Source organism: Peromyscus leucopus, chromosome 17, assembly GCF_004664715.2.
Source record: "Peromyscus leucopus breed LL Stock chromosome 17, UCI_PerLeu_2.1, whole genome shotgun sequence".
Classification (NCBI taxonomy): Eukaryota; Metazoa; Chordata; class Mammalia; order Rodentia; family Cricetidae; genus Peromyscus; species Peromyscus leucopus.
Genome location: NC_051077.1, coordinates 26,156,431 through 26,181,273, shown reverse-complemented (window position 1 = coordinate 26,181,273; position 24,843 = coordinate 26,156,431). Strand labels below are relative to the sequence as shown.

At 39.9% G+C, this 24,843-nt stretch overlaps 1 protein-coding gene across 1 annotated transcript; it reads left to right on the top strand.

Annotated features, from left to right (window-relative positions):
• Positions 1 to 5: 5 nt before the first annotated feature.
• On the top strand, positions 6 to 23,856 carry Frg1 (FSHD region gene 1). Its single transcript, XM_028872324.2, has 9 exons — positions 6 to 258; positions 2,640 to 2,707; positions 7,532 to 7,657; positions 9,889 to 9,946; positions 12,766 to 12,880; positions 20,589 to 20,693; positions 21,849 to 21,940; positions 22,398 to 22,508; positions 23,727 to 23,856. The coding sequence occupies exons 1-9, from the start codon at positions 197 to 199 to the stop codon at positions 23,761 to 23,763; spliced, it is 774 nt and encodes a 257-aa protein (XP_028728157.1). The 5' UTR covers positions 6 to 196; the 3' UTR covers positions 23,764 to 23,856.
• The last annotated feature ends 987 nt before the right edge of the window (positions 23,857 to 24,843 follow it).

Sequence of the window (24,843 nt, the reverse complement as noted above, 5' to 3'; positions counted from 1 at the left end):
CCGGACCCTCCGCGGCCGCCGTAGCGGCTCGGCCACGGTAAACAGGAAGTGGGGGCTTCCGTAGCGCAGAGCTGGAGGAGGCGGAGGGTCGGTGAGGGACTCCCTCCTCTCCCGCCGTTAGAGCCCGCTCTCCGTCCTTCGCTACGTCCTCCCGCCGGTCTACAGGGACTCGGCTGCCACCTCTGAGTGCCGAGCCATGGCCGAATACTCCTATGTCAAGTCCACCAAACTCGTGCTCAAGGGTGCGAAGGCCAAGAGGTGAGGCGGAGCTCGGGCGGGAGTCTGGGTTCTCGGCGCGTCCCAGGCAGGACCGGGGCGGCCGACCCCCCCCCGAGATGACGCTGCCTGACAGGGGAGCCCCCGAAACAGGGAGGGCCAGTTGCCCGTGGAGCTCCATGCTTGGGGACCCCCCCCATCCCCAAGGCCTGGCTCCCTGCAGCGATTTCTTGCTTTGGGACCTTAGACGTGGGTGTAGGGCTCAGATGCCAACCGCACCAGCGACCAAGGCGGGCGGCTCGTTTGCTCATTCATTAAGAGCTCAGCTTTTTTTTTTTTTTTTTTTTTTTTTTTTATGTTCCTTGCATCTCGAGATTGTCAAAAGAGTTGACGAGAATTGCAAGAGACAGCCAGCGCAGACTTGTAACAGCCAAGTGAGGGGCGTGCGGGCGGTGACTTACATAGTTCGCTCTTTGAGAGAAGCATACCCTGCCCATTGGTCTCTCCGTCCTCTTGTGAAAGATTTGGCCAAAGCTGTGCACCTCTCTCCTGGATCACTGGTAACGCAGTTTCAGGAGGTACTTGTTAGGGAGCCCCGTGCCTCTGAGAACTGCTGCTGGAGTGTGGCATCGTGAAGAATGTATCCTGACCGGATCTGAAACTGTGTGAAGTAGCTGCAGGGAGAACAGAATTGGCTTCTGGAAACTTTGTAGTTAAGATGCAAAGAAGACAGACATTATTAAAACCAGTATAGCATCTCCATGTTTCAGAATTTGTTCTTGTTTGTTTGTTTGAGATAAGGTTTCTCTGTGTAGTCCTGGTTGTCCTGGATCTCTCTGTGTAGACCAGGCTGACCTCGAACTCAGAGATCTGCCTTCCTCTACCTCTAGAATGCTGGGATTAAAGGTGTGATCCGGGATTAAAGGTGTGAGCCACCACGGCCGGCTCAGGATTTGTTCTAAGCACTTTGGATAATCACTTTTCCTCTAAGATCTCTGTGTTTTTCGTTTATGGAGCTGTAATTCATATACCATAAACTCCTCCTTTTAAAATATACAGCTAATGGGTTTTAGTATATTTATGAGTTCACCACTATGTATGTGTTTTTACCACTCTAAAGTAAAACCCTTAACCATTAAACAATCATACCCGTCGGCCCCTCCTTCCAGTTTCTGTCAACTGCTTTCAGTCTATAAGGATTTGCTGATTAATATTTATGTCAGTGGAATTTTACAATACATAACCTTCTGTGTTTGCCTTCTTTCACTTAGGTTGTTGTTGAGACAGTGTCTTACTCTGTAGCTCCGACTAGCCTAAACTCACAGAGATCCACCTGCCTCAGCATCCCACATGCTGGAGTTGAAGGCATAAGTCACTATACCTCACTTATTTCACTTGGTTTTGAGGAACATCCATATTGCAGAGCAGTGTATTTGTTTTGTTTTGTGGCTGAATGATTTCCTTTTGTATATCATTAATATGTTTTGTTCTTTCTTCATTTAATGAGCGTTTTACACTAGTGATAATGCTATCAATATTCTATTTTTTTTGTGGCCACGCTTTTTTCATTTTTCTTGGAGATATATGGGAGTAGAGTCACCTCGGTAACTCGGTGTTTAGCTTTTTGAGAAATATTTTCCAAAGAGGCTGTCTTACTTTAGCGGTTCTATTGCTGTGATAAAACGCCCTGACCAAAGGTGTGGTGGGGGGTGGAGAGAGGGTTTGTTTCAGCTTACCTCTTGTAGTCTGTCATCCAGGAAAGAGAAGGCAGGAACCAGTGTAGAAGCCTTGGAGAAATGCTGCTTACTGGCTTGTTCAGCCTGCTTTCTTACACAACCTGGACCACCAGGCCAAAATGAGCTAGGCCCACCTATATCAATCATTAATCAAGGAAATACCCCCATAGGTTTGCCCACAGGCCAAATCTGGTGGGGATATTTGTTCAGTTTAGGTTCCGTGTGCCCAAATGACTCTGGCTTGTGTTAAGTTGACCAAAACACTAGCCAGAGCAGAGACTGGACCACTTCATTCTTCAGCAATAGAAGGTTCAAAGTCACTCATAATCCTCATAGGAACTCTAAGAATTTGTCTTCATTATTATCCTCCTGAGTGGGGAAAGTGATTGATAGATTAGTTTTTGTTGGTTGTTGGTTGATTGTTTTGGGGTTTTTGTTTTTGTTTTGTTTTGTTTTTATCACAGAGTAACAGGGACTGTAGATTATTATTTTAAATGTAGCAACATGGACACAGGGCCAGAAGCAACTTCTCAGTATTTTAAATATAATATATCTGTAAATTTTTAAAAATCATTTGTCTATAAATCAGTATATATATTGCACGACTCCTCTGAATGTTTATCTCATAATTTTCAACACATATATCAATATGTCCAAACTCATGTATGTATCTTTTTTTTCCTTCAGTAAAAAGAAGAAGAACAAGGATAAGAGGAAACGGGAAGAAGATGAGGAAACTCAACTTGATATTGTGGGTGAGCCACTTCAGTTCTTTATTGGGTGAAATGCTGGCATCTGTTGATGGTGGATGTTCCATTTGAAGTGTTTACCTCATTAGAACTGAGGACTTGCTTGTCAGAGCCTTCGGTTTGAAAGCTCACTAGATGTCACTGTTGTTCTTATCATTAGAACAGCTAAGTAGAACTTATGCCTGTCACACCAAAGTATTGCTTGCCCAAGTACGTTTTACACATGATTTTCTTTGGAAGTGCATGAATTTCAGTGAAAAGTCTGCAATTTCTTTGTTTCCAGTGGAAGTATAATATGGTAAATTAATTATTTTGTACCCTGAAGTGAATGAAAATCCTAAACACAATAGAACATCAAGGTATCCTATAAATGGTACTAGAAATAGCCTCTCCCAAATCCATAACCAAATATGTTTTGGGTTTTTGTTTTTTGTTTTTGTCTTTTCTATATCTAGCTATATGTTAAATCAAATTTCTATATTTTGTATAATATTTAAGGGTCCAACCTTAAATTTATACAGTTCCAGGGCCCCAGGAGAGACGCTACCATCAGTGCAGGAATGAATCCAGTTGCTCAGAGCTCTTTCATTCAGTTCATTTATTCGTCAGTCACCATCATTCAGTCTCCAGTTCAACTCTCTCCAATTTCTTCATTTCCTTGGTTCCTTTCATTCTTTCTAACCTCCTTCTCCCAGGACTAGCCTATATCTTATCCCAAGCAGTAACATCTCATGTTTTGTATACAACACAAGATTGTAGGGGTCCAGCTAGAGGTTTCCTGGCAATTATATTTGCAACCCCAAAGGGGAGAGATAAGAGTGGAGTCAGTTAGCAGTTGAAAAAATCAGAAAAGGAATTTATGTGCTAGAAATGTATCCTTATTGTGGTTAGGTGAAGGCATTACGAGTCTATCATAAATGTGTTCAACTATAAACTTACAGACGATAGGGTAGGGAAAGTCTGTAGGTCACTAAAAGTTAAAACTGTCACTTTTTTCCTCTGCCTCCAGTTTCCTGACAGGGTGGGGGAAGAGTACTGATAGCTAGTCAATCTGCATCACAGCTTGAAACACCTGGTAAGAGGAAAGCCCTTTTTGATCTAAGAGGTTCTCTGGGGTGGTGAGAGAGGGGGGAGGCTTTGATTTGCACAAGAAACAAAGCTTGTTCATCTAGTGGGCAGCATTTGGCCTGTGAGACAGGTAGTCTCAGAAAGGATATTTTATCTTGGGGGGAGGGTGGTGTTCAAGGCATCTAACAGATGACCTGGTAGCTCTCTGTTCCTTGCTTGTCTTTTAAGGCTTTGTTTGGGGTTGACTCTATCTTTGGAAGTAGCTCAAGGAGGGTATTTGCAAAAGGCAGATACCCAAATAAATGCTAAAAGGGGGAGCTGGAGATCAGAGGCAGAAGGTTCTGTCTACATGACTATCCAGGTGCTTTGGAACGGAGATTCACACACATACACATTTTAGGAGAATTATGAGCACAAGGAATTCATAGCAAGGCACAACTGAATATTATGCTACATAACACCAATAGTCCCTGCTGATTGGCTTCCCACTCAACTGACCCTTGGTCTTGTCGAGGTATAGCTTATAATATACAGCTGGACTTCTATTTCATATTCCTATGGCTTGCCACATCTATAAAATGTCTATTAAAAACTTGGCAAGTTAAATTTTGAAACTTTGGCAAAATAAAACAGCAGGTAAAGGTGTAGCTTGAGTTTTCCTGGTCCTGCCTGGCCCATGGTCAGGGCAAATCTCTCTCACCCGCCAGTCCTGTAGCCACTTAGACCCAACCAAGTAAACACACAGAGACTTATATTGCTTTCAAACTGTATGGCCACAGCAGGCTTCTTGCTAACTGTTCTTATATCTTAAATCAACCCATTTCTCTTAATCTATAAGTTGCCATGTGGCTCATGGCTTACTGGTATCTTAACATCTTCTCATGGCAGTGGCTGGCAGTGTCTCTGTGACTCAGCCTTCCACATCCCAGAATTCTCCTCTCTCCTTTTCCCGCCTATACTTCCTGCCTGGCTACTGGCCAATCAGCATTTTATTTACACAGAGCAATAGCCACAGCATAAACGTGCTTGTGGCCAAGTCTGACAACCTGGTATAGGTCCATGGAGAGCAGTGACTCACACAGATTGTCCACTGACCTCTGCATGACACACACACACACACACACACACACACACACACACACACACACACACCATGAATAGATGTAGTAAAGGATTTAAAGAAGATAGGCAATGGTGTAGAAATTATATGGGAAACCTTGTATCATTTGAAAAAAGTGATTCTAAAATAACAAAATTCTATAATTAGGGTCAGAATCAAGAGTAGATACATGAGTGTTGATTTGCAAAGTTTTAGGATAGGTGAGTATTTAACAATATTAGAATGTACCAAAATTTCCTAAATGGTTTTGCTGTTGCACGTCCTTGATAGCAAGTAGTCCTTTCTCCCACCTGGTGCCCTTTGTTTTCTTTATAGTGCTTTTCTGGTGAGCTGATCACTAGTTCTCAAGCCTGTTAATTGTTTCTCACATGGTTACTACCTTTGAGATCTTTATTTAGCTTATCCCAGCATCATGACAAACTTGTACTTGTACTTGTTTAGAATTGTCTTTTTTCCTGGTTTTATCATCCACATAGGTTGATTGTATAGTATAAGATAGGACTCAGGGGTTGGGTTTGCTTTTGTTTTTCCTGTTTACAACCAGTTCCAGCCTCCTCTTGAATAGTTAGTTACCTTTCGCCATGAAACGGCTATTTGAAAATCAGTTGAGTTTCTGTCTGTTGGTCAGTTTCTTGACTCCCGTTCCATGTAAACGTTTTTCTGTTATATATTTGTCTTTATTACTTTCACTTCATGAAGTTTCCAGGTCCAATAGTTGAGTCCTTCTACTTTATATTTCCTTTGATAAAATTAGCTCTTCTGAGTTTTTTTATATCCAGATAAATTTCTGAGTTAACTTACCATTTCATTTAATAAAGCCTATTGGATTATCTGAGAGTATTGTATTGCTTCTAGGTTATTTGGGATTCAGTATCTTAATTGTATATCATTTATATTTCTGTATCGACCTTGCTCTTTGAGGTATTAAACTCCTCATTATCATTGCTATTTTTGTTTATATAAACATCTGGGGTCATGTTTCCTTTGACAATTGTTTTAATTTTCCTTTCTTCCTGTGTCTTTTCTTTCATTTACTAGTCAGGACTTTGGAATGTTGAACAGATATGATGAGAATAACCATAGTTATTTCTCGTCTTCAGCAGAAAGTCTTGAGTAGTCCCCCATATAGTATGATTTTATGTTAGGATCTTCATAGGTGTTCTACCAAAGTAATGAATATAGTTGACTATCTTAAAAAGAATTCTTAGTAAGTTGTAGAATTAGTCAAAGAGCAACAAAGATTTAACGTGTACCCCACCTGCCAATTGTTTTGACATACAAAAAACAGTAACTGACGACTGCAGAATACATGTTTTTTTTTTAATGTCCATAAAAATAAACCAAGAAAGTATGTTCTCAGTAATACTGTAAATGAGACTGCTCAACACCACCTTTTGAAGGTGGAAAAGCGTAGAATTTCCTGTCCCTTCGTAAACAGAAATAACAGTGTTGGAGTGAGTGGATCTCAGATCCCGCTCCAGTGTGTGCAGCACTAGACAGCGTTAAGCTTCGAGGTGCTGAGTTGGGTCCCCCCACCACCCAAACAAAACAAAACTGTGATTGACTTAGTGAGCTCCGTTCATAGCACCTGCTGCTTTCTGACAGCTCAGCCCTGGGGTGATCCTGCAGCCATGAAACATGTAAACATGCCTCTGGCCTTCGAGTGGAGGCAACTTGAATTCCCAAGAAGAAAACACAACTGCTGTGGATAACTTTTTAGGCAGTGGAGATTTCTAAAAGTAATGTATAGTTTTCTCTACTTTGGCAGAGACTGAAAATTTTGAGTGTCAGAAATGTATTTTTCTGAAATTCACTATTGAGATGCTGTGTTAAAATGATTTCTTTACTATTAAATGTTGGCTTGGGGGTGGCTCAGTGGTAAGCTAGTTAGTTGCCTAGCATGCATGAAGCTTTATCATGGATGTGGGGGAAAGCGTTGGCATATATAGGATTTGGCATCCTCGGAGGAAAGGAGAGGCTGTTGGCTGGAGAGCACCTCTCCCTGTGGGACACATTGCCACTGGAAAGCATGTGGGATGGGGTCCACAATCAGAGAAATTATTCTCTTATCACTTTGTTTCGGTTTGGTTTTTGGTTCTTTGGTGTGGGTTTTTGTTTGTTTGGGTTTTGGGTTGTTGGGTTTTTTTTTGTTGTTGTTGTTGTTGTTGTTTGGGTTTTTTTTTTTTTAATGGTTTCTCTGTGTATCCCTGAAAGTCGTGGAACTCACTCTGGTAGACCAGGCTGGCATTGAACTCAGAGATCTGCCTGCCTCTGCCTCCTGAGTGCTGGGATTAAAGGCATGCGCCACCACCACCCACCTTCTTCCTCTTTGGTATCTCTGCATGTGTGAGAGTGTGACATCAGTCACAGGAATCTACCTGTGTAAACAAACAAGTGCATGCGGAACTGGTAAACTGTGAGTGAGGTTTGGGATTATGTCGATGTCAAGTGCTAACGGTTGTACAGGCTTTATGCAAGGTGGTATAATTAGGAGGAAGTCAGGGGAGGGTAAACCAGGTCTCTCTGCATTGATTCTTATGATTGTCAAATACAGGCTTTTAGAAGTAAGTTATAGTAAAAACAACAGAAAACCTCAAGTAACCCTAAAATAAAATGGTTAAACCTTGATTTTTGTTTTGTAGGAATCTGGTGGACTGTATCCAACTTTGGGGAGATTTCAGGAACCATTGCCATTGAAATGGATAAAGGAGCCTATATCCATGCCCTGGACAATGGCCTTTTTACACTGGGAGCTCCGCACAGAGAAGGTTTGTGTGGGACAAACACTGATGGGAAGGCCCTGCCAAGTGAAACATTACAAAGCTGGTGGATGAGTCGGAGGCGTGTTCCTGAGCACGGCTGCCATCCCACTGAGCTCCTCCCCATTTTTCCTTCCTCACGCCTGCTATTGGGAACTGTCTTTTTCCAGAGTAAGCATTTGAAACATTCTGACTACTGTCAGAAGAACCCTGTGGGAATTAAAAATAGCATTAAAATCACATTAAAAATTGCACTTATGCCGGGCAGTGGTGGCACACACCTTTAATCGCAGCACTCAGGAGACAGAGGCAAGCAGATCTCTGTGAGTTCAAGGCCAGCCTGATCTACAGAGTGAGATCCAGGACAGGCACCAAAACTACACAGGGAAACCCTGTTTTGAAAAACCACCACCAACAACAACAACCAAAAAAAAAAATTGTACTTATAAATGAAAAGAAAGAAGAAAATCTAATTGAACCAGAAGTTTGAAGTTTTGTTGGTTTGGTTTCTTTTCTCTTCAGAATTGGGTATAGTTAACAGACATTTAGGCATTTCTCCTTATTGTGGAAGCACCACAGGAAATGAAGTAATTGGAAAGTAAGAAGGTGTATGATTTGGCCAGAGTGGATGTTCCTTGAGTAAATAAGAGCATTTAGTATTTCACATACTGTTACTCATGTACTGTGTTTGAAAAACGGGAGATTATAGTAGAAGTGACTGAACAAGTCATGCCAGCCTGTCTTACAAAGTCCATGAAGTCACCATGTAACAGTGTCTTGCTAGTATAGATAGTGTGTAGCATGAATCTTAAAAGTTCTTATTCATAAAATCAAACCCGAGGCCAGTTATTGGGGTCAATGCTGGTAGATCAGAGAGACAGAACAAGCCACAGCTATCTCACCTCGCCGGATCCTCAGCTGGTCCTATTTCCTCAGACTGGAAGCGTCTGAGTCCTCATCCAGAATGAATCTCAGCTGAACTGTGCTGCTCGAAAGCCTGAAGCTTAACCAGCCAAATGCTGAACCAGCCAAATGCTTAAACAGCCAAATGCCTCTAGTTTCTGGTCCTCGCGCCTTATATACCTTTCTACTTTCTACCACCACTCCCTGGGATTAAAAGGCTTGCTTTCTGGGATTAAAGGCATGTGTCACCATGCTTGGCTATTTCCAATGTGGCCTTGAACTCACAGAGATCCAGAGGGATTTCTATCTCTGGAATGCTAGGATTAAAGGTGTGAGTGCCACCATTTTCTAGCCTTTGTATCTAGTGGCTGTCTGTTCTCTGACTCCAGATAAATTTATTAGAGTACACAATATTTTGGGGAACACAATACCACCACACAGTTGTGTTTGGATTGCAGAATCATTATAGTCTTCTGAAGGTTTGAATGTGAGATGTGAAAGAAACTGAGGAATAATATGAAAAACTGAGGTCGTTCTGCTTATTCAAGAAACACACCTCTCATCAAGGACAGAGATCTTCTCAGGGTCAGGGTCAAAGGATAGAAATAGGTATTCCAAGCAAATGCACCCAAGACCAAGCAGAAGTAGCTATGCTAATATCTGACAAAATAGACTTCAAACAAAACTAACCAGAAGAGACAGGGAGATATTACATAGTCATGCAGAAGATGGCCACTAAGTAGGCTATTGTTTTTTGTGGCCCCAAAGTAGAAGCAATAATAGTACTTTCTGTGTATCTCTAGAGAACTCTGAGGATTATGCTATAGAAAAATTCCATCATTACTGTGGGGCGTTTACCCACCACCCCCACAGCTTCCCAGAGTTTTCTTGAGTGCGATCAGCAGGAAATATTAGATAGAAGGATTTATAGCAGAGAATCTTGCCGAGATAAACAGATAGAAAATAAAGGATAGCCTCGAGAGGGCCTGGAACCTATTCCAACGGGCCCCGACTGTCTCTGGCCCAGGGTTTTTATAGAGACGCCAAGGGGGTGGAGCAAAAGACCTCCTCCCCCAGCACAGCCAAGTGCAGGCCATCTCAGACACCTGAACTCAGGCCCGTGGTCCTGATCATCCTCTATTCAGACCTGCTAGGTAAAGCCACGAGGAACCCAAGAACGGGCTCCCACAATAGTGTATTATTACAGTGTGTCCAAATATCTCAATATCCTTACCTGTAACTAACTTTAGGGGAAAAACTAGTTTTCAAAGCATAAAATAGTGTTATGTATATATTTACAGCAAATGTTGTATATTTCCATTTTTGTTTTCCTGTAGTGGATGAGGGCCCCAGTCCTCCAGAGCAGTTTACTGCCGTCAAATTGTCTGATTCCAGGTAAGCTTTCCTTGAACTGTATTTAAAAGCCTTAAAATGTAACTTCACTTAACCATGCATGGTGATGCATGCCTTTCATACCTGTCTCATATCATAGGAGACAGAATCAGAAGGATCAGGAGTTCAAGGCCATATTGGCTGTATAATGAGTTTGGGGCCAGCCTTGGCTACATGTAACCCTGTCTCAAAAAATAATAATAATAATTTCACTTAAGTTTAAAAAAAAAAACTACACTATTAGTGAATACAAGATCAGAGAATAATTTTAATTGAATATTTTGAAAAGGAGGGGTTTTTTTTTCCTTTTTTTTTTTTTCTTTTCCTTTTCTTTTTGAGACAGGATCTCTCTACAGAGCCCTGGCTGTATTGGAACTCAATCTGTAGACCAGGCTGGCCTCAAACTCACTGAGATCACTCCACCTCTGCCTCCTGATTGCTGGGACCAAAGGTGTGCACATGATGTTTCATTAGGGCACAAAATGTTTTATTTACATGACATATACTTTGTCTCGAGATAATTTTGCAAAGTGTGTCACTGTTCCTGAATTTGGCTGTGACTAATCACAGGCAGCCATCTGACATTATCCACATGTGGCCTGGTGTCTTCGCTCAGAAATTTGGGATTTTGGAGGTTTGGGGATTAGAGATATTTAGCCTGTACTATGTATGTAGATATTCTCAATATATACTACTCGTCTAAAAAAAAATAAGAGCTTAAAGATGAAAATTAATAATGTTAAAGACCAATTAAATAGATGAGAAAGAGCATGAGAAGAAAATACTATGATGTATAGATTTGCAATCAGAAGAGACATAGTCATGGTGGCAGATACCTGTCATCCCAACACTTGAGAGGCTCAGGAATGAGATTACAAGTTCAGGCCAGCTAGGGTATATAGTGACACCCTATCCCAGAAAACAGTCAGGAGCTAGAAGGGCAAAAGAAAAGAATATTCCTGAAACTCAATAGAGTGTTCCATGATCACACAAAAAAATTGACCATTTTTGTTCTGAGAAGAGTGCAAAAGTGCAGAATGATACTTTTGAGTAGTAGATGGGAAATTGAGTGTCAATGTTCTAGTAGTAGTTACAGCAACAAAATAATGATTTATATTATCATCAATCCCCAACTGAGTATGAGGTCAGTTCGGCCTCCCCAGAGATTGGTTGGCAAATAAAAATCAGAAATCATTATTTTTAAAATCAAATTTAAATAATAGCGTTTATATTTCTTTGAAAGACTTAGGAGTAAAGCAAAGGAACAGAATGTCAGTCAGTAAACTTCTTTATAGTTACAAACAAAACTATTATGAGCAATAAAAAATGAGGAAAGTATTTGCACCAATCTCTATATGCAGTGAGTGGTTCCTTGGAGGTATCTCTGCATAGCAGTCATGATCCTGATGATATCCGTAGAAAATGAGCACACACCAGGTAGTTTTGAAGTGGAAAAGAAAATAAAAACATGCTGGTGTCATTCTCTCTAATAACTATCATGCAAAGAATATACAGTACTATTTTTCCCATATTGTGTTTTTCATCATTTTTAAAGTAGTTTAGTTCCTTTTCTTGTCTGAGACCTGACAAGAAACAACTTAAGGGAAAACACTTTGGGTTTTGTTTAAGACGGTAAAGTTGGTCTTGGCAGGGAATGTGTCTGGGACTCCATATCTCCAGGTATCATCACAGTGAGGGGAGTGGCAGCCTTCCGCTGCCTTCCTTCTTTTCTCAATTTTATATACTCTGGAATCCAGGCTCATAAAACGGTCTCGCTCACACTTAGAGTGTGTATTGCCTCCTTAGTTAAACCTCGCTGGAACCACCCCCAAAGATACCCAAATCAGTCAATCTAACAATGAAGACATACATCAGTTTTCTTTTTCTCTCTTTCTTTTCTCTTTTTTTATAGATATATAGGGTTTCACTATGTAGCTCTGGCTGGCCTGGAGCTTGTTAAGTAGACCAAGGTGGCCTCTAACTCAACAGAGATTCACCTTCCTTTGCCTCCTGAGCGCTAGGACTAAAGGCACATGCCACCATACCCAGGGTATGCTTTTTCAAAAGTACAAGATTAAAATAATTTATTGGCTAGATGCATAGCTTAGAACAGTGGTTTTCAACTTGGGGGTGAACAACCCTTTCGCAGGGGTCACACCACATAGCCTGCATATTATTACAACTCAAAACAATAGCAAAATTGCCGTTATGAAGTAGCAACAAAATAATTTTATGGTTGAGGGTCACCACGACATGAGGAACTAAATTAAAGGGTTACAGTGTCAGGAAGGTCGAGAACTTCTGCCTCAGAGCACACCCCTTCTCCAATAAAATCTTAATTTGAGGTGAGAACCTAAGTTGTCAGAGCCTTTTCTTGAAAACAAGTTAACAACCTGTAAAGTTTTAATATCTGGTGGGAGTCAGCCTGGGCTCCTAAAAAAGACTCTGTTTTATAACCAGAAGTTGATAACCTTCAATCCAGTGGCTTCCTCTTCTAAAGACAAATCAACAGTTTTACATATAAAACAGAAATCAGTAAGACTGTATAATAGCATAAAAGGTGATTTTTATACATCTATGATAGGACAATAATGCATTTGGAAAATGATTGCTGTATAATGTAAGATATTGTATAATAATTATATTAGAAAGCAAAAATAAGATTATAGAGAATATGGTGTCCATTGTAAACATGTCTGGATTTATTAATGTATATGCATATATATACACACAGATACATAAGTATACATAATATACTCTATATTTCATAATTAAAGTCTTACTCTTAGTTTTTAACATTTATCTTTTTTATTCAACCAAAGAATTGCCCTGAAATCTGGCTATGGAAAATACCTTGGTATAAATTCAGACGGACTTGTTGTTGGGCGTTCAGATGCAATTGGGCCCAGAGAACAGTGGGAACCAGTATTTCAAGATGTAAGTAATGGCCGGGCGGTGGTGGTGCACGCCTTTAATCCCAGCACTCGGGAGGCAGAGGCAGGCGGATCTCTGTGAGTTCGAGGCCAGCCTGGGCTACCAAGTGAGTTCCAGGAAAGGCGCAAAGCTACACAAGAGAAACCCTGTCTTGGAAAACCAAAAAAAAAAAAAAAAAAAAAAAAAGATGTAAGTACTGTCACTTAGAAGGGTGCTCCACCAGTTTAAGAAAACGTCATTATCAGTAAAAGCACATTCTCTAAAATTAATAATAAAACAATAAAGTGTAGATTGTAATAGTGTTATATGTTAAATTGAAAACGTTTAGAAGAACCTATAACCCTGTAATGATGTCAGAACAGTGCAACAGGAAGGAATACCTTCCTTCTTCTGGTCTCATCCACCATTGAGGCCTTGTTGTCTTGTTTTCCATGAAAAGATTAGGACTCTTGCATTTAAGTGTTGGGGTTTCAAAAAAGAAGCAAATCCTCGGGTGTTTCAGGAGCATCTTCTTCACATGAGTTGGTTCAGAGCCCTTAGAGACTGACAAGAGGGCAGTGAGGAAGCAGCTAATGCTGCATTAGGACAGTTTGTGCATAGACTAGTAAATCATGGTCCATTGAGATAAACACCCTCTGGACAGCTCTGAGTTTCAGATTGTGAAAGGCAGTATAAACAAGTTTCATTAAAGATAAATCAACTTTAGTAAATACTCAGTTGTATCAAAAACTGTAAAGAAAAGCCAGAAGAAAAGTTCAGTAGCTGTCCAGCAACAGTGGTGTGTACATTTCAGCATAGCGAGCATCAGGGCTGGAGAGGTGGCAAGAACACCTGCAGCATCAGCATGAGGACCTCAGTTCAAATTGCAGCAACCACAGAACAGCTGGATGAAGCTGCATGTGCCTGTAACCGCAGTGCTGCCACAGAGACAGGAGGGTCGCTTGGGCCTGCTGGCTGCCAGCCTGACTCCAGGTTCACTGAGCCCCTTTCCAAAGGAATAAGACAGTGTAATGAGTAGGACACCTGGTCTGTTGTTTTTAACAAATCCTCAATCATTTGATTTTACCAATAAAGACTTGGGAGCCAGATGCTGGGATGAAAGCCTGCTAGCTGAGAGAGGCAGAGAAAGCACCCAGCTGACCTTCCTCTTCTATTGATGTTCCAGAAACCTCCCTCTTCTCCTTTCTCTCTCAAACTGCATGCCCCTCCCTTCTACTCCCTGTGTCTCTCTATCCGTCCTCCTGAGTCCCTCCTACTCTATGGTTTTTTCTTTTTTTTTTTTTTTTTTTTTTTTTTGGTTTTTCGAGACAGGGTTTCTCTGTGTAGCTTTGCGCCTTTCCTGGAGCTCACTTGGTAGCCCAGGCTGGCCTTGAACTCACAGAGATCCGCCTGGCTCTGCCTCCCGAGTGCTGGGATTAAAGGCGTGCGCCACCAACGCCCGGCACTGGTTTTTTCTTAATAATCCTATGTTCACTTCCTATCAACTGGTGGCTTGCTCTGCCTCTTGACCTGTGGTTGACTTTAACCCTGTTTACAATATTCAAGCAGGAAACTCTTGGATTAAAGGTGTGTGCTAGGGCTGAGCTATACCACAGCTAGAAACAGGTTTTTCATAGTAAATAATGAAATCTTGGGGTTCACCATGTGATCAGATACCCTACAGCAGGTGTCCTCCAGCCTTCACATGTACAGGAGCATGCACCCTCACACACACACACACACACACACACACACACACACACACACACACGTGCATACACATGCACTACATTTAAGCCCAAAGAGACCAAAAATGATGATATAATAATAATAATGCGATGCCTTGGTGTACTCTATTCTCCCAAGATGAGGTAATTGATCCTTTCCTTCATCCCCTAGGATAAAATCTTGAGTCAGTGACTGGCAAGCAATCATGGCCATATTGTTGTGAGAAACACATTTTGACATCTCATGAGCAAGAACTGTACTCAACAATACTTATTTATTGTTTTGGTTTCTTTCTTTTATTGAAAGTAGTTTTTTTTCTCATACAATATATTCTGATTATGGCTTCCCCTCCCCCTACTCCTCACAGTTTCTCTCTATCTCCCCTTCCATCAGAATCCACACTCTTTCTGTCTCTCCTTAGTAGAAAACAAACAAGCATCTTAGGAGCAATAATAAGATAAAATATAATATAATAAAATTAAAAAGAACACTGGAATAGGACAAAACAAACAAAAGAACAGAGCCAAAAAAAAAAAAAGCACAAGAAACACATAATAGAGACACACATGTTCACACACATAGGAATCCCATGAAAACATGAAACCAGAAGCCATAATATATAAGCATTGGACTTGTAAGGTTAAAAAAAAAATGCTCTAACTCAACATCTACTGCTGGCATGTTCAATCCCTTAAGAACGGATTGTTTCCCCCAGTGAGACTCCCTTAGAGAAAACTAATTTTTCATTGCCAAGTGGCTACCAGTTAGAGATAGCTTTTGGTTTAGGGATGGGGGCTTGTGCCCACTTATTGGTGAAATTATTAAGGCCACTCCACATCGTTAAAAGGGAGGTTTATTTTGTGGCGTAACTTACAAATGAAGGGATAGGTAGGTTGTAGGGTCTAGGAAAGGCATGGCGCAGTCTGGTGGTGTTCTCTGGAGAACTCTGCTCGGTCTACCTCCAGCGTCCAGGGTCCAGGAACCAAGAGAGCCAGCGCATCCAAATCTCTGGTCTTCAGGGACCTCTCTTGGCCCCACTTTGTAGGGGGGACAGTTACCGAAGTCTCAATGGGGGTTGGAACTTCCAGATCAAAGCTAGAATGGCTACCCACTACACCCACTCCACCTTTTAGCTCTAGGACCCCATCTGGTGCAGACCTCTGCAGGCCCTGTGCATGCTGCCAGTCTCTCTCAGTTCATATGTGCCTCAGTCATGCTATGTTCAGAAAGCCTTGTTTAGTTGGTGTCCTCTGTCAGGCTCTTACCTGCTTTCCACCTCCTCTTCCATAGGGTTCACTGAGCCCTGAGGGGAGGGATTTGATGGAGATACCCCATTTAGGACTGGGTGTGTCAAGGTGTCTCACTCTCTACCTATTTTCTGGCTGTGGGTCTCTGTATTTTTTCCCATCTGCTTCAGGAGGAAGCTTTCTCTGATGATGGCTGAACAAGGCACTGATCCATGATTATAGTGGAAGACCATTAGGCATCATTATATTGCTACATCCCTTTAGCAGAACAGTAGTATTCGGTTTTCCGATAGGTCCCTGGCCTATCTACTCTCAGGTTCTTGGCCACCAAACAGCATTGATTTCCATCTCATGGAGTAGGCCTTAAATTAAACCTGATGTTGGTTGCTTACTACTCCCACAAGCTTTGTGCCACAGTTACACCGGTGTATTTCGCAGGCAGGTCATCATCAGATAAAGGATTTGTAGCTGGGTTGGTGTTTACTTTTCTCCTTTGGTAGCATGCAGACTACCTTCCAGTACCATGAACACTGATCCACGGGAGATAAAGCTCTAGATAGGTACCAGCTCGACTCCTCCGTGTTCGGTGAGTTATGTAGGTGTTGTCTTCAGTAATAAAGGCCTTGCCATCATTTTGTCAAGAGCAACCAATAACCCTGGTGCTAGCCTGAGTTGTTGTTGGCCAACACCTTTATTATATGTAACCCATTCCCAGTCCTGGAAGCTTTCTTTGATGATGAAAGGTGTCCAGTTGGGGTTCTGCCTCCCCTGTTTTTCGATGATTTTGTTTAGGTCACCTTCATATATGTGTATATTTTAGGAAGCTTCTACTGTAGTGGGCCTCCATACGACCCCTTAAAATGGCCGTTAGTTTTAGCTGTTTCTCCCTGTATTCCCTCCTGTTCCCCATTCTAGTCTCCCACCCCTCAGAACTAAATATTCTGTTCTTAGAGAATAGAATAATTATCATAACTATCCTCCCTGGGGAGAGCTGTCTCTCCTCCCAGTCTCTTACTCTATACCTACCCTCTGGGGTTACATGGATCATAGCTTGCTTATCAGTGAATTAATAGCTAACATCCACATATAAGTGAATACTGTATTTTTCTTTCTAGGTCCGAGTTACCTCACTCGGATGGTAGGATGATTTTTGTCTAGTTCTATCCATTTACCTGCAATTTTCATGATTTCATTTTTTTAATGGCTTCATGATTTCATTTTTTTATGATTTTTTTATGATTTTTCATGATTTCATTTTTTTAATTCTATTGTGTACATGTACCACATTCTTCTGTTGAGGGACATCTAGACTGTTTTCAGTTTCTGACTGTTATAAATAGAACAGCAATGAACATGGTTAAATAAGTGTGTCTGTACTAGCATGAAGCATCCCTTTGGGTTTGTACCCAAGAGTGATCTAGCTTATCTTGAGTTAGATTGATTTCTACCTTCCTGAAGAACTGCCACACTGATTTCCATAGTGGCTGTACAAGTTTGCAGTCCTACCAGCAATGGGTGTTTCCCTTGCTCCACATCCTCCCCAGCATGAGCTGTCACTTGTTTTACTGATCGTGGCCATTCTGACTGGTGTAAGATGAAATCTCAAAGGAGTTTTGATTTGCATTTTCCTGATGACTAAGGTTGCTGAACATTTCTTCTAAGTGCTCCTCAGCCATTTGAGTTTCTTTTATTGAGAATTTTCTGTTTAGATCTGTACCCCATTTTTTAATTGAGTTGTTTTCTTGATGACCAGATTCTTGAGTTCTTTATATATTTTAGACATTAGCTCTCTATCAGATGTCTAGTTGGTAAAAGTCTTTTCCCATTCTGTCAGCTGCCACTTTGTCCAAATAATGGTGTCCTTTGCCTTACAAAAGCTTTTCAGTTTTGTGAGGTATCATTTATTAACTGTTAATCTTGGTGCCTGTGCTAATGGTGTTCTATTCAGAAAGTCTTCTCTGCCAGTGAGTTCTAAGCTATTCTCCACTTACTCCTCTGTCAGACTTGGTGTGTCTGGTTTTATGTTGAGGTGTTTGGACTTGAGTTGAGTTTTGTGCAGGGTGATAAATATGGATCTATTTGTATTCTTCTACATGCAGCTGTCCAATTTGACTAGCACTATTTGTTGAAAATGCTTTTTTTTTCCAGTTTGTAATTCTGGCTTTTTTTTTTTTTTATGAAAAATCAGGTGTCCATATATATGTGGATTAAGTCTGAGTCTTCAGTTCTATTATATTGATGAACAAATCTGTTTTTGTGTACAATTGTGATCAGGGATGGTACTACTTTCAGGAGTTCATTTATTATTCAGGATTGTTTTCACTATCTTGGGTTTTTGTGTTTCCACATGAAGCCATGTGGACCTGTGAACATGGGAGATCTTTCCATCTTCCAATATCTTTTTCAGTTTTTTTCTTCAATGTCTTATTAAAGTTTTTTTCATACAGGTCTTTACTTGGTTATACTCCCCCAAGATATTTAATATTATTTGAGGCTATTGTGGAAGGTGTTGTTTCCCTGATTTCTTTCTCACACTGTCATTTGTAAATAGGACTACTGATTTTCCTGAATTAATTTTGTATCCTGCTACTTTGCTGAAAGTGTTTACCAGTTGTAGGAGTTTCCTGTTGGAATTTTTAGGGCCATTTAAATATACTATCATACCATCTGCAAATATAAAAATACTTTGACTTCTTCCCTTGCTATTTGTATCCACTTGGTCTCCTTCAGTTGTCTTATTGCTCTAGCTAAGATTTCAAGTACTATATTTAATAGATTTGTAGAGCGTGGGCAACCTTATCTTGTCATTTTAGTGGAAATGCTTTGAGTTTCTCTCCATTAGTTGATGTTGCCTTTGGGCTTGCTGTAAACTGCCTTTATTATTTTAAAGCATGTCCCTTGTATCCCCAATCTCTCCAGGACTTTTATCATGAAAGGGTATTAGATTTTGTCAAAGTCCTTTTCTGCATCTAATGAGATGATCATGTGGCTTGCTTTTCAGTCTGTTTATATGGTAGATTCCATTTATCAATTTACCTATGTTGAACCATTCCTGTATCTCTCAGATAGTGCCTACTTGATCATGATGCATGATCTGGTTGCTGTGTTCTTGGATTTGGTTTGCAAGTATTTGGCTGAGAATTTTTACATCTGTGTTCATAAGAGAAATTGGTCTGTAACTCTCTTTGTTGAGTCTTTATGTTATTTAGGCTCACAGTAAACTGTGGCCTCATAAAAAGAATAGGACAGTGTTTCTTTTGTTTCTATTTTGTGGAATGATTTGAGGGGTACTGGTATTGACTCATCTTTGACTGGTAGAATTAAAACCATTTGGCCCAGGGTTTTTTTTTTTTTTTTTTTTTTTTTTTTTTTTTTTTTTTTTTTTTTTTTTTTTTTTTTTTTTTTGTGGTTGTTGTTGTTGTTTTGTTTTTGCTGTTGGTTGGTTGGTTTTGATTGGGAGGATTAATGGGTGCTTCTATTTCACTAGAGGTTCTAGGTCTGTTTACATTGGTTTGTTTTGGAGTTTTTTGGTTTTTGGGTTTTTTGGTTTTTGGGGTTTTTTTTTGGTTTTTTGTTTTTGTTTTTTGTTTTTCTTTTTCAAGACAGGGTTTCTCTGTGTAGTTTTGTGCCTTTCATGGACTCCCTCTGTAGTCCAGGCTGGCCTCGAACTCACAGAGATCTGTCTGCCTTTGCCTCCCTACATTGGATTTTTTTTACCCTAATTTAACCTTAGTAGGTGGTCTATATTGAGAAAATTATTCCAATTTGGTGGAGTACAGGTTCTTAAAGTATGTGCTTACGGGTCTCTGAATTTCTTTGGTGTTTGTTTTCTTCTTTAATCTTCTAAGTTGGATATTCTCTCTGCCTTTTAGTCAGTTTAGCTAAGGGTTAATCATTCTTACTAATTTTCTCAGAGAACCAACTATTTGTTTTATTAATACTTTGTATTTGTTTGTTTTTATTGATGTCAGCTCTGAGTTTAATTGTTTCTTGCATCTACTTTTTTGGGGTATCATTTCTTCTTTTTGTTCTAGAGGTTTTATTTAATAGAAATCAGTATAATCATAAACATTCAACCCCTAAAAGTATGCCATTCTACATAAAATTCCCTCCAGATCAAAGGCCAGCTTTTTTGTTTGGTTGGTTGGGTTTTTTTGTTTGTTTGTTTGTTTTGTTTTAATTTTTTCGAGGCAGGGTTTCTCTGTGTAGCTTTGGAGCCTGTCTTAGAACTCACTCTGTAGCCCAGGGTGACCTCGAACTCACAGAGATTATTGCATATTATCCATAAGTTTTATTTTCTTTAAAGATAATTTTTAACTTAACTAATGAGTTGTATCTTCAGAGATAGGAATTAAAGAAAGAAATTAATTTTGTGTAGGTAGAATGCTGTCCTGGTAGAAGAAAGTAAGAGACTATGTAAATGCTCCACTGAACTGTAGTCTCCAACCCAATAGAAAGACACACTAACAACGTTTATTGTGATAATGTTGAATATCAAGACAATGTAAATGCTCTACACTGAGCTGCAGTCTCCAACCCAATAGAAAGACACACTAACAACGTTTATTGTGATAATGTTGAGTATCAAGATTTGGGATGATTTTGATTTCCCTTCTATATGCTTTTGTATTTTCCAGGATTTCTCTAAATTCTTTTTGATTTTAGAATTGGGGAGAAAATTTTAAATTACCATAATGACTTAAGATTTCTAAAAGTATTCATAGCTTGTTTTTTTCTTTTTTCTTTGTTTTATTTAGGGGAAAATGGCTTTATTGGCCTCAAATAGCTGCTTTATTAGGTGTAATGAAGCAGGCGACATAGAAGCAAAGAATAAAACAGCAGGAGAAGAAGAGATGATAAAGGTAAACACCTACAGGCTAGTAGTGACGTCTGAGAAACGTTGGGCAGCCGCTGACCATCTTTCCAGACCTAACACCCTCTTCTGTGCTGATCCACATGTGTTTAACTATCACAAGTCCAGTGATCACGTCTTAGTTGTTCAAAGTAATTGAGAAATTACTGATCAAAGCTTCTCTGCTGCTCTGCTAATACGTCCTTTTTAAGATAGATAATCTGTTCGAAAGCATGAAAGTGTCAAAGTAAAAGCCTCCGAGGCTGGTGTCTCCCACCTGCACTGCTTACCCAGTTGCCATCCTGCTTGATTTGGATTTGCTGTTGCTTGCTTGCTTTATTGTCTTATATAAACCCCTTTCTCACTTTGCTTTGCTGTTGTATCTTGGAGATCCCTGTCCATGTAAATCTATATCAAAAGTCTTCTCCTTCCTCCTTTTTATCACCTACGTAGTGTTCCTTTTTAGGGATATCCCTACCTTTATTGAGTTAGTCCTGTATAAACTGAAATGTAGATTGTTTCCTGGCTTTTGTCCTTAGAAACACTGCTGCAACACATGCCTGAATCTGCAAAATCAAAATTATAGGGCCTGTGTGATTTTGTTAGCTACTGTGAAATTGCCTGACAGGAAGGCTGTACTCTTGTCCACAGCTACTTTAGCACCCATGATGGAGTCACTAAATAAACACAAACAAATGTCTTAGAGCTTTTGGTCTGTGGCCCTCGGAGTTTGCTCTCTTTGGGAATACACATGCAGCCCATAAAACGATGGTTTGTTTTACCTTGATGCAAGTCACTAACTGGAAGGGAAAGCTCCTTCTTCCCTAATGCTACTCTTTGCTTTTACTTCATTATAAATGTTATACAGGTACCTTTATATCACACTAAAATTCTCAATAAACTCCCAGGATCATCAGGTGGATGATGATCACCTGGAATCTGATGAAGTCTTGTTTCAGCTTACATATAATTCCAGCTGTTTCTGTAAATGATACATGTGTACAAAATCAAAAACACATCACATACCTTGAGCTTGTCTTCATAAATTTTATTGCTGAGTTACTGTTTTCTTGACTTGAATAAGAAGTCACGTAGAGTGCTCTTGCTTAGCAAGTGGGGAAAGGGAGATAAATGTGTAACCTGTTGGGTTCTCATCAATATCCAGATTAGATCCTGTGCTGAAAGAGAAACCAAGAAGAAAGATGACATCCCAGAAGAAGACAAAGGGAATGTGAAGCAGTGTGAAATCAACTATGTGTATGTATTCTCCCTTCAGACTCCACTGTGACGGGAGGGTTTCTCAGGATACCTGCTAGGAAAGTACCTGAAGGACCAGAAAGGCCTATAATGGGAACTCAAGGACAGAGCCATGAGCTGAGTGCGTAAAGCTAAAGACCTTCGGTTAGTCAGATCTCCCTTTCTTTAGCAGAGTTGCTATCTCGCCAACCAGAGGTCATTCATGTTCCAAACATGAGCATTGCAGCCAGCCAGCATCCCTAGAAGGAGGCTTTTCAGGGCTACCCAAGCAACAGCCCTCTTGATGGATCATAAGAAATAACACTTGTAGTAGAAAAACTGTCAATTTTTAAAGAAATACAATTAGGTTTGTTCAATGAATGGGTGGGAAAAACTTTTAATAGTATTTGGAATTTGGTAAGAGAACACAATAAAAGTTAGAGATTTGTTTATTTCAATGAGAAATCTTTCTTAACAGAAAGAAATTTCAGAGCTTCCAAGACCACAAACTCAAAATAAGCAAAGAAGATAGTAAAATTCTTAAAAAGGCTCGGAAAGATGGATTTTTGCATGAGACACTTCTGGACAGGTAATTGTATATTTACATAATTACAGCAGTTTTCAAAAGTGTGTTCTTAAATTACTGTTGTGTTAGGGTTTTTGTCTTCTTTAATCTATGTGGTAATATTATCAAAGAAGACATAAGTCAGGGGAAAGCATGCTAAAAACAAACTTCCAAATTATAACCAGAATGTAAATACTTACATTCTTTTAGCTTTTCAGGTTTGATTGAAACAATTTCATAATTTTTCTGAACCACCAGGTCATTTCCCTGGTGTAGTGATTACCATGCAACTGCCAGGCCATTTCCATGGTGCAGCAGTTACCATGCAACCACCAGGCCATTTCTATGGTGCAGCAGTTACCATGCTTGCTTCTCATAAATTTGCTTCCCATCATCTTGCCTTAAGAATTAGGAACAGAGCTAGAAATTTGCTTGAGTAATATCAAGATTCTGTGTGTTCTGTTTGAGTAGTAGAGGTTCCTAAAACTCAGATAAAAATTACGAATTTGTATCCAGACTAAAAATTCAGTGAGGGAAATTGAACCTGTTTTAGAAAGGTTTGATTCAGCAGTATGCAAAATATTTATCATAACACATTATTGATATTGTTCCAATTCATTTTTATTTAAATAAGTAACAGCCTACAGTTAGCACCAAACTGAAAAAGAATCTGATAATCTCCTGTCAGTCATAAATAAGAGTGCTGTAAATCACTCTTAATCCTTCCCACTATCTGATAAAATAATACTTAATCATATGCTTCCAGTTAACTGGTTGGTAAAGGTAAATCAGTTAATGGGAGAATTTTTTTCAACCCAGAAAATTAATGTGTGTGTGTAGTTCTGAGAAGTCAGAAAGGACATAAAATATAGTCAGACTGTGAACTCTGAAATAGAATAAACTGTTTGTCTAGCAACTTGAAAACCAGTTTAAAAAAAATACACCATTGCCGCCCAGTAGAAACTTAGGGCAGGCTTAAACTCATGAGTGACTAACATTTCTCTTGTGACCTGAAAAAGCTCTTAAGCCACCTCTGTTAAATATTACAAAGCAAGTTTCATAAGACCAGAATCCATTTTACATAAAAAAAGTTGAAAGGTAAAGTTTTAATAAAATCTTTTTAATATGAATATTTAATACAGTAATGAAAATAGAACAATTTCCAAGCATGAGTTTTCTATTTAGTAGCAATTGACTCTATATGGTATGTTTTATATTGATCCTTCTTTGTGTCTTAAACAGGAGAGCCAAATTGAAAGCTGACCGATACTGCAAATGACGGAGATGTTTTTGTGTTGCTTTGGTTTTTTTGTTGTTGGGGGGGGGGGTGTTGTCTGTCTGTTTTCATCCTGAATAAAAATATTCAGTACAACTCTGCTTTTACAGAGTTCTTGAGTCCTTTTGAAATTACTGCTTAATTTAGTATCTAGTTTGACCAAGATTGATCAAGTTTAATCTGGGTCCTTCGTGGGATTTACTTTTCAGACAAGTGTACCCACTTAAAGGACTATAGAACTTTTTACACTGAATTCCCTGTCATGTTACTTCAGAAAACAGGTTCCCTGCTGCTGTGGACTCTTCCTGTTACTGTACTGCCTTTCTTTATATTGGTCCAAGCTTGATCTGTACATTGAGAGGGATTTAGATAGTAAGTAAATGTAAGTAAAGCTTTGATACTCTTCCCTTCCTTTTCTTTCTTTCTTCTTCTTTTTTTTTTTTCTTCGTTGTTGGTTGGTTGGTTGGTTGGTTTTTTTGTTTATTTGTTTGATTGTTTGCCTGCTTGTTTTGTGGTCCATTAACATAATAGGGATTGTCCTGTTGTGTAGAAGGACATTTCAAGGCCAGCCTGGATTGCATGAGACCCTGTCTCAAGGGGGGGGCGGTAGTTGAGCTTTAAAATAATGATAGCCATATCACACCTGAGACACTAAGAACCCAGTACTCAGTTCTTGAGACTGGATACCGAAATATTTGGAATAGTCCCAGAATATCCGAGAATAGCTGTCTTTCACTATGGGGATGATGTCGCTTCATAGGTTGGGGTACCTTGGTAGTCCCCAGGTCAGGCACTGGAAGCCCAGGGAATTCCCAGAGAGCCTGTGGTCCCTGTTGTACAGTGAAAACTTGGAAATGCTGCTTCTGCTAGTAGTGAGGAACTAGCAATGTGAATCAGCTCATCACAAGGGGAAAGCCAAGTGCAAAGGAGACAGCCGACAGTCAGGGTGGGCCTTCCCACATCTAGGAAATCAGGACAGTTCTTCAGGTGGGGCTCTCCACTTACTTAGCTGGTTATAATTTGTGGCAAGGTGACACTAAAATCAACCGTAATAGAAAAGAAAAACGTTTGCTAACCTGCCAA

What these genes read in the sequence shown, in the direction of transcription:
- Frg1 (XM_028872324.2), top strand. Translation starts at nt 197, where the DNA reads ATGGCCGAATACTCCTATGTCAAGTCCACCAAACTCGTGCTCAAGGGT. An exon ending in GGGAGCTCCGCACAGAGAAG is followed by an intron (nt 7,658 to 9,888) that starts GTTTGTGTGGGA and finishes GTTTTCCTGTAG; the next exon opens with TGGATGAGGGCCCCAGTCCT. An exon ending in GTCAAATTGTCTGATTCCAG is followed by an intron (nt 9,947 to 12,765) that starts GTAAGCTTTCCT and finishes ATTCAACCAAAG; the next exon opens with AATTGCCCTGAAATCTGGCT.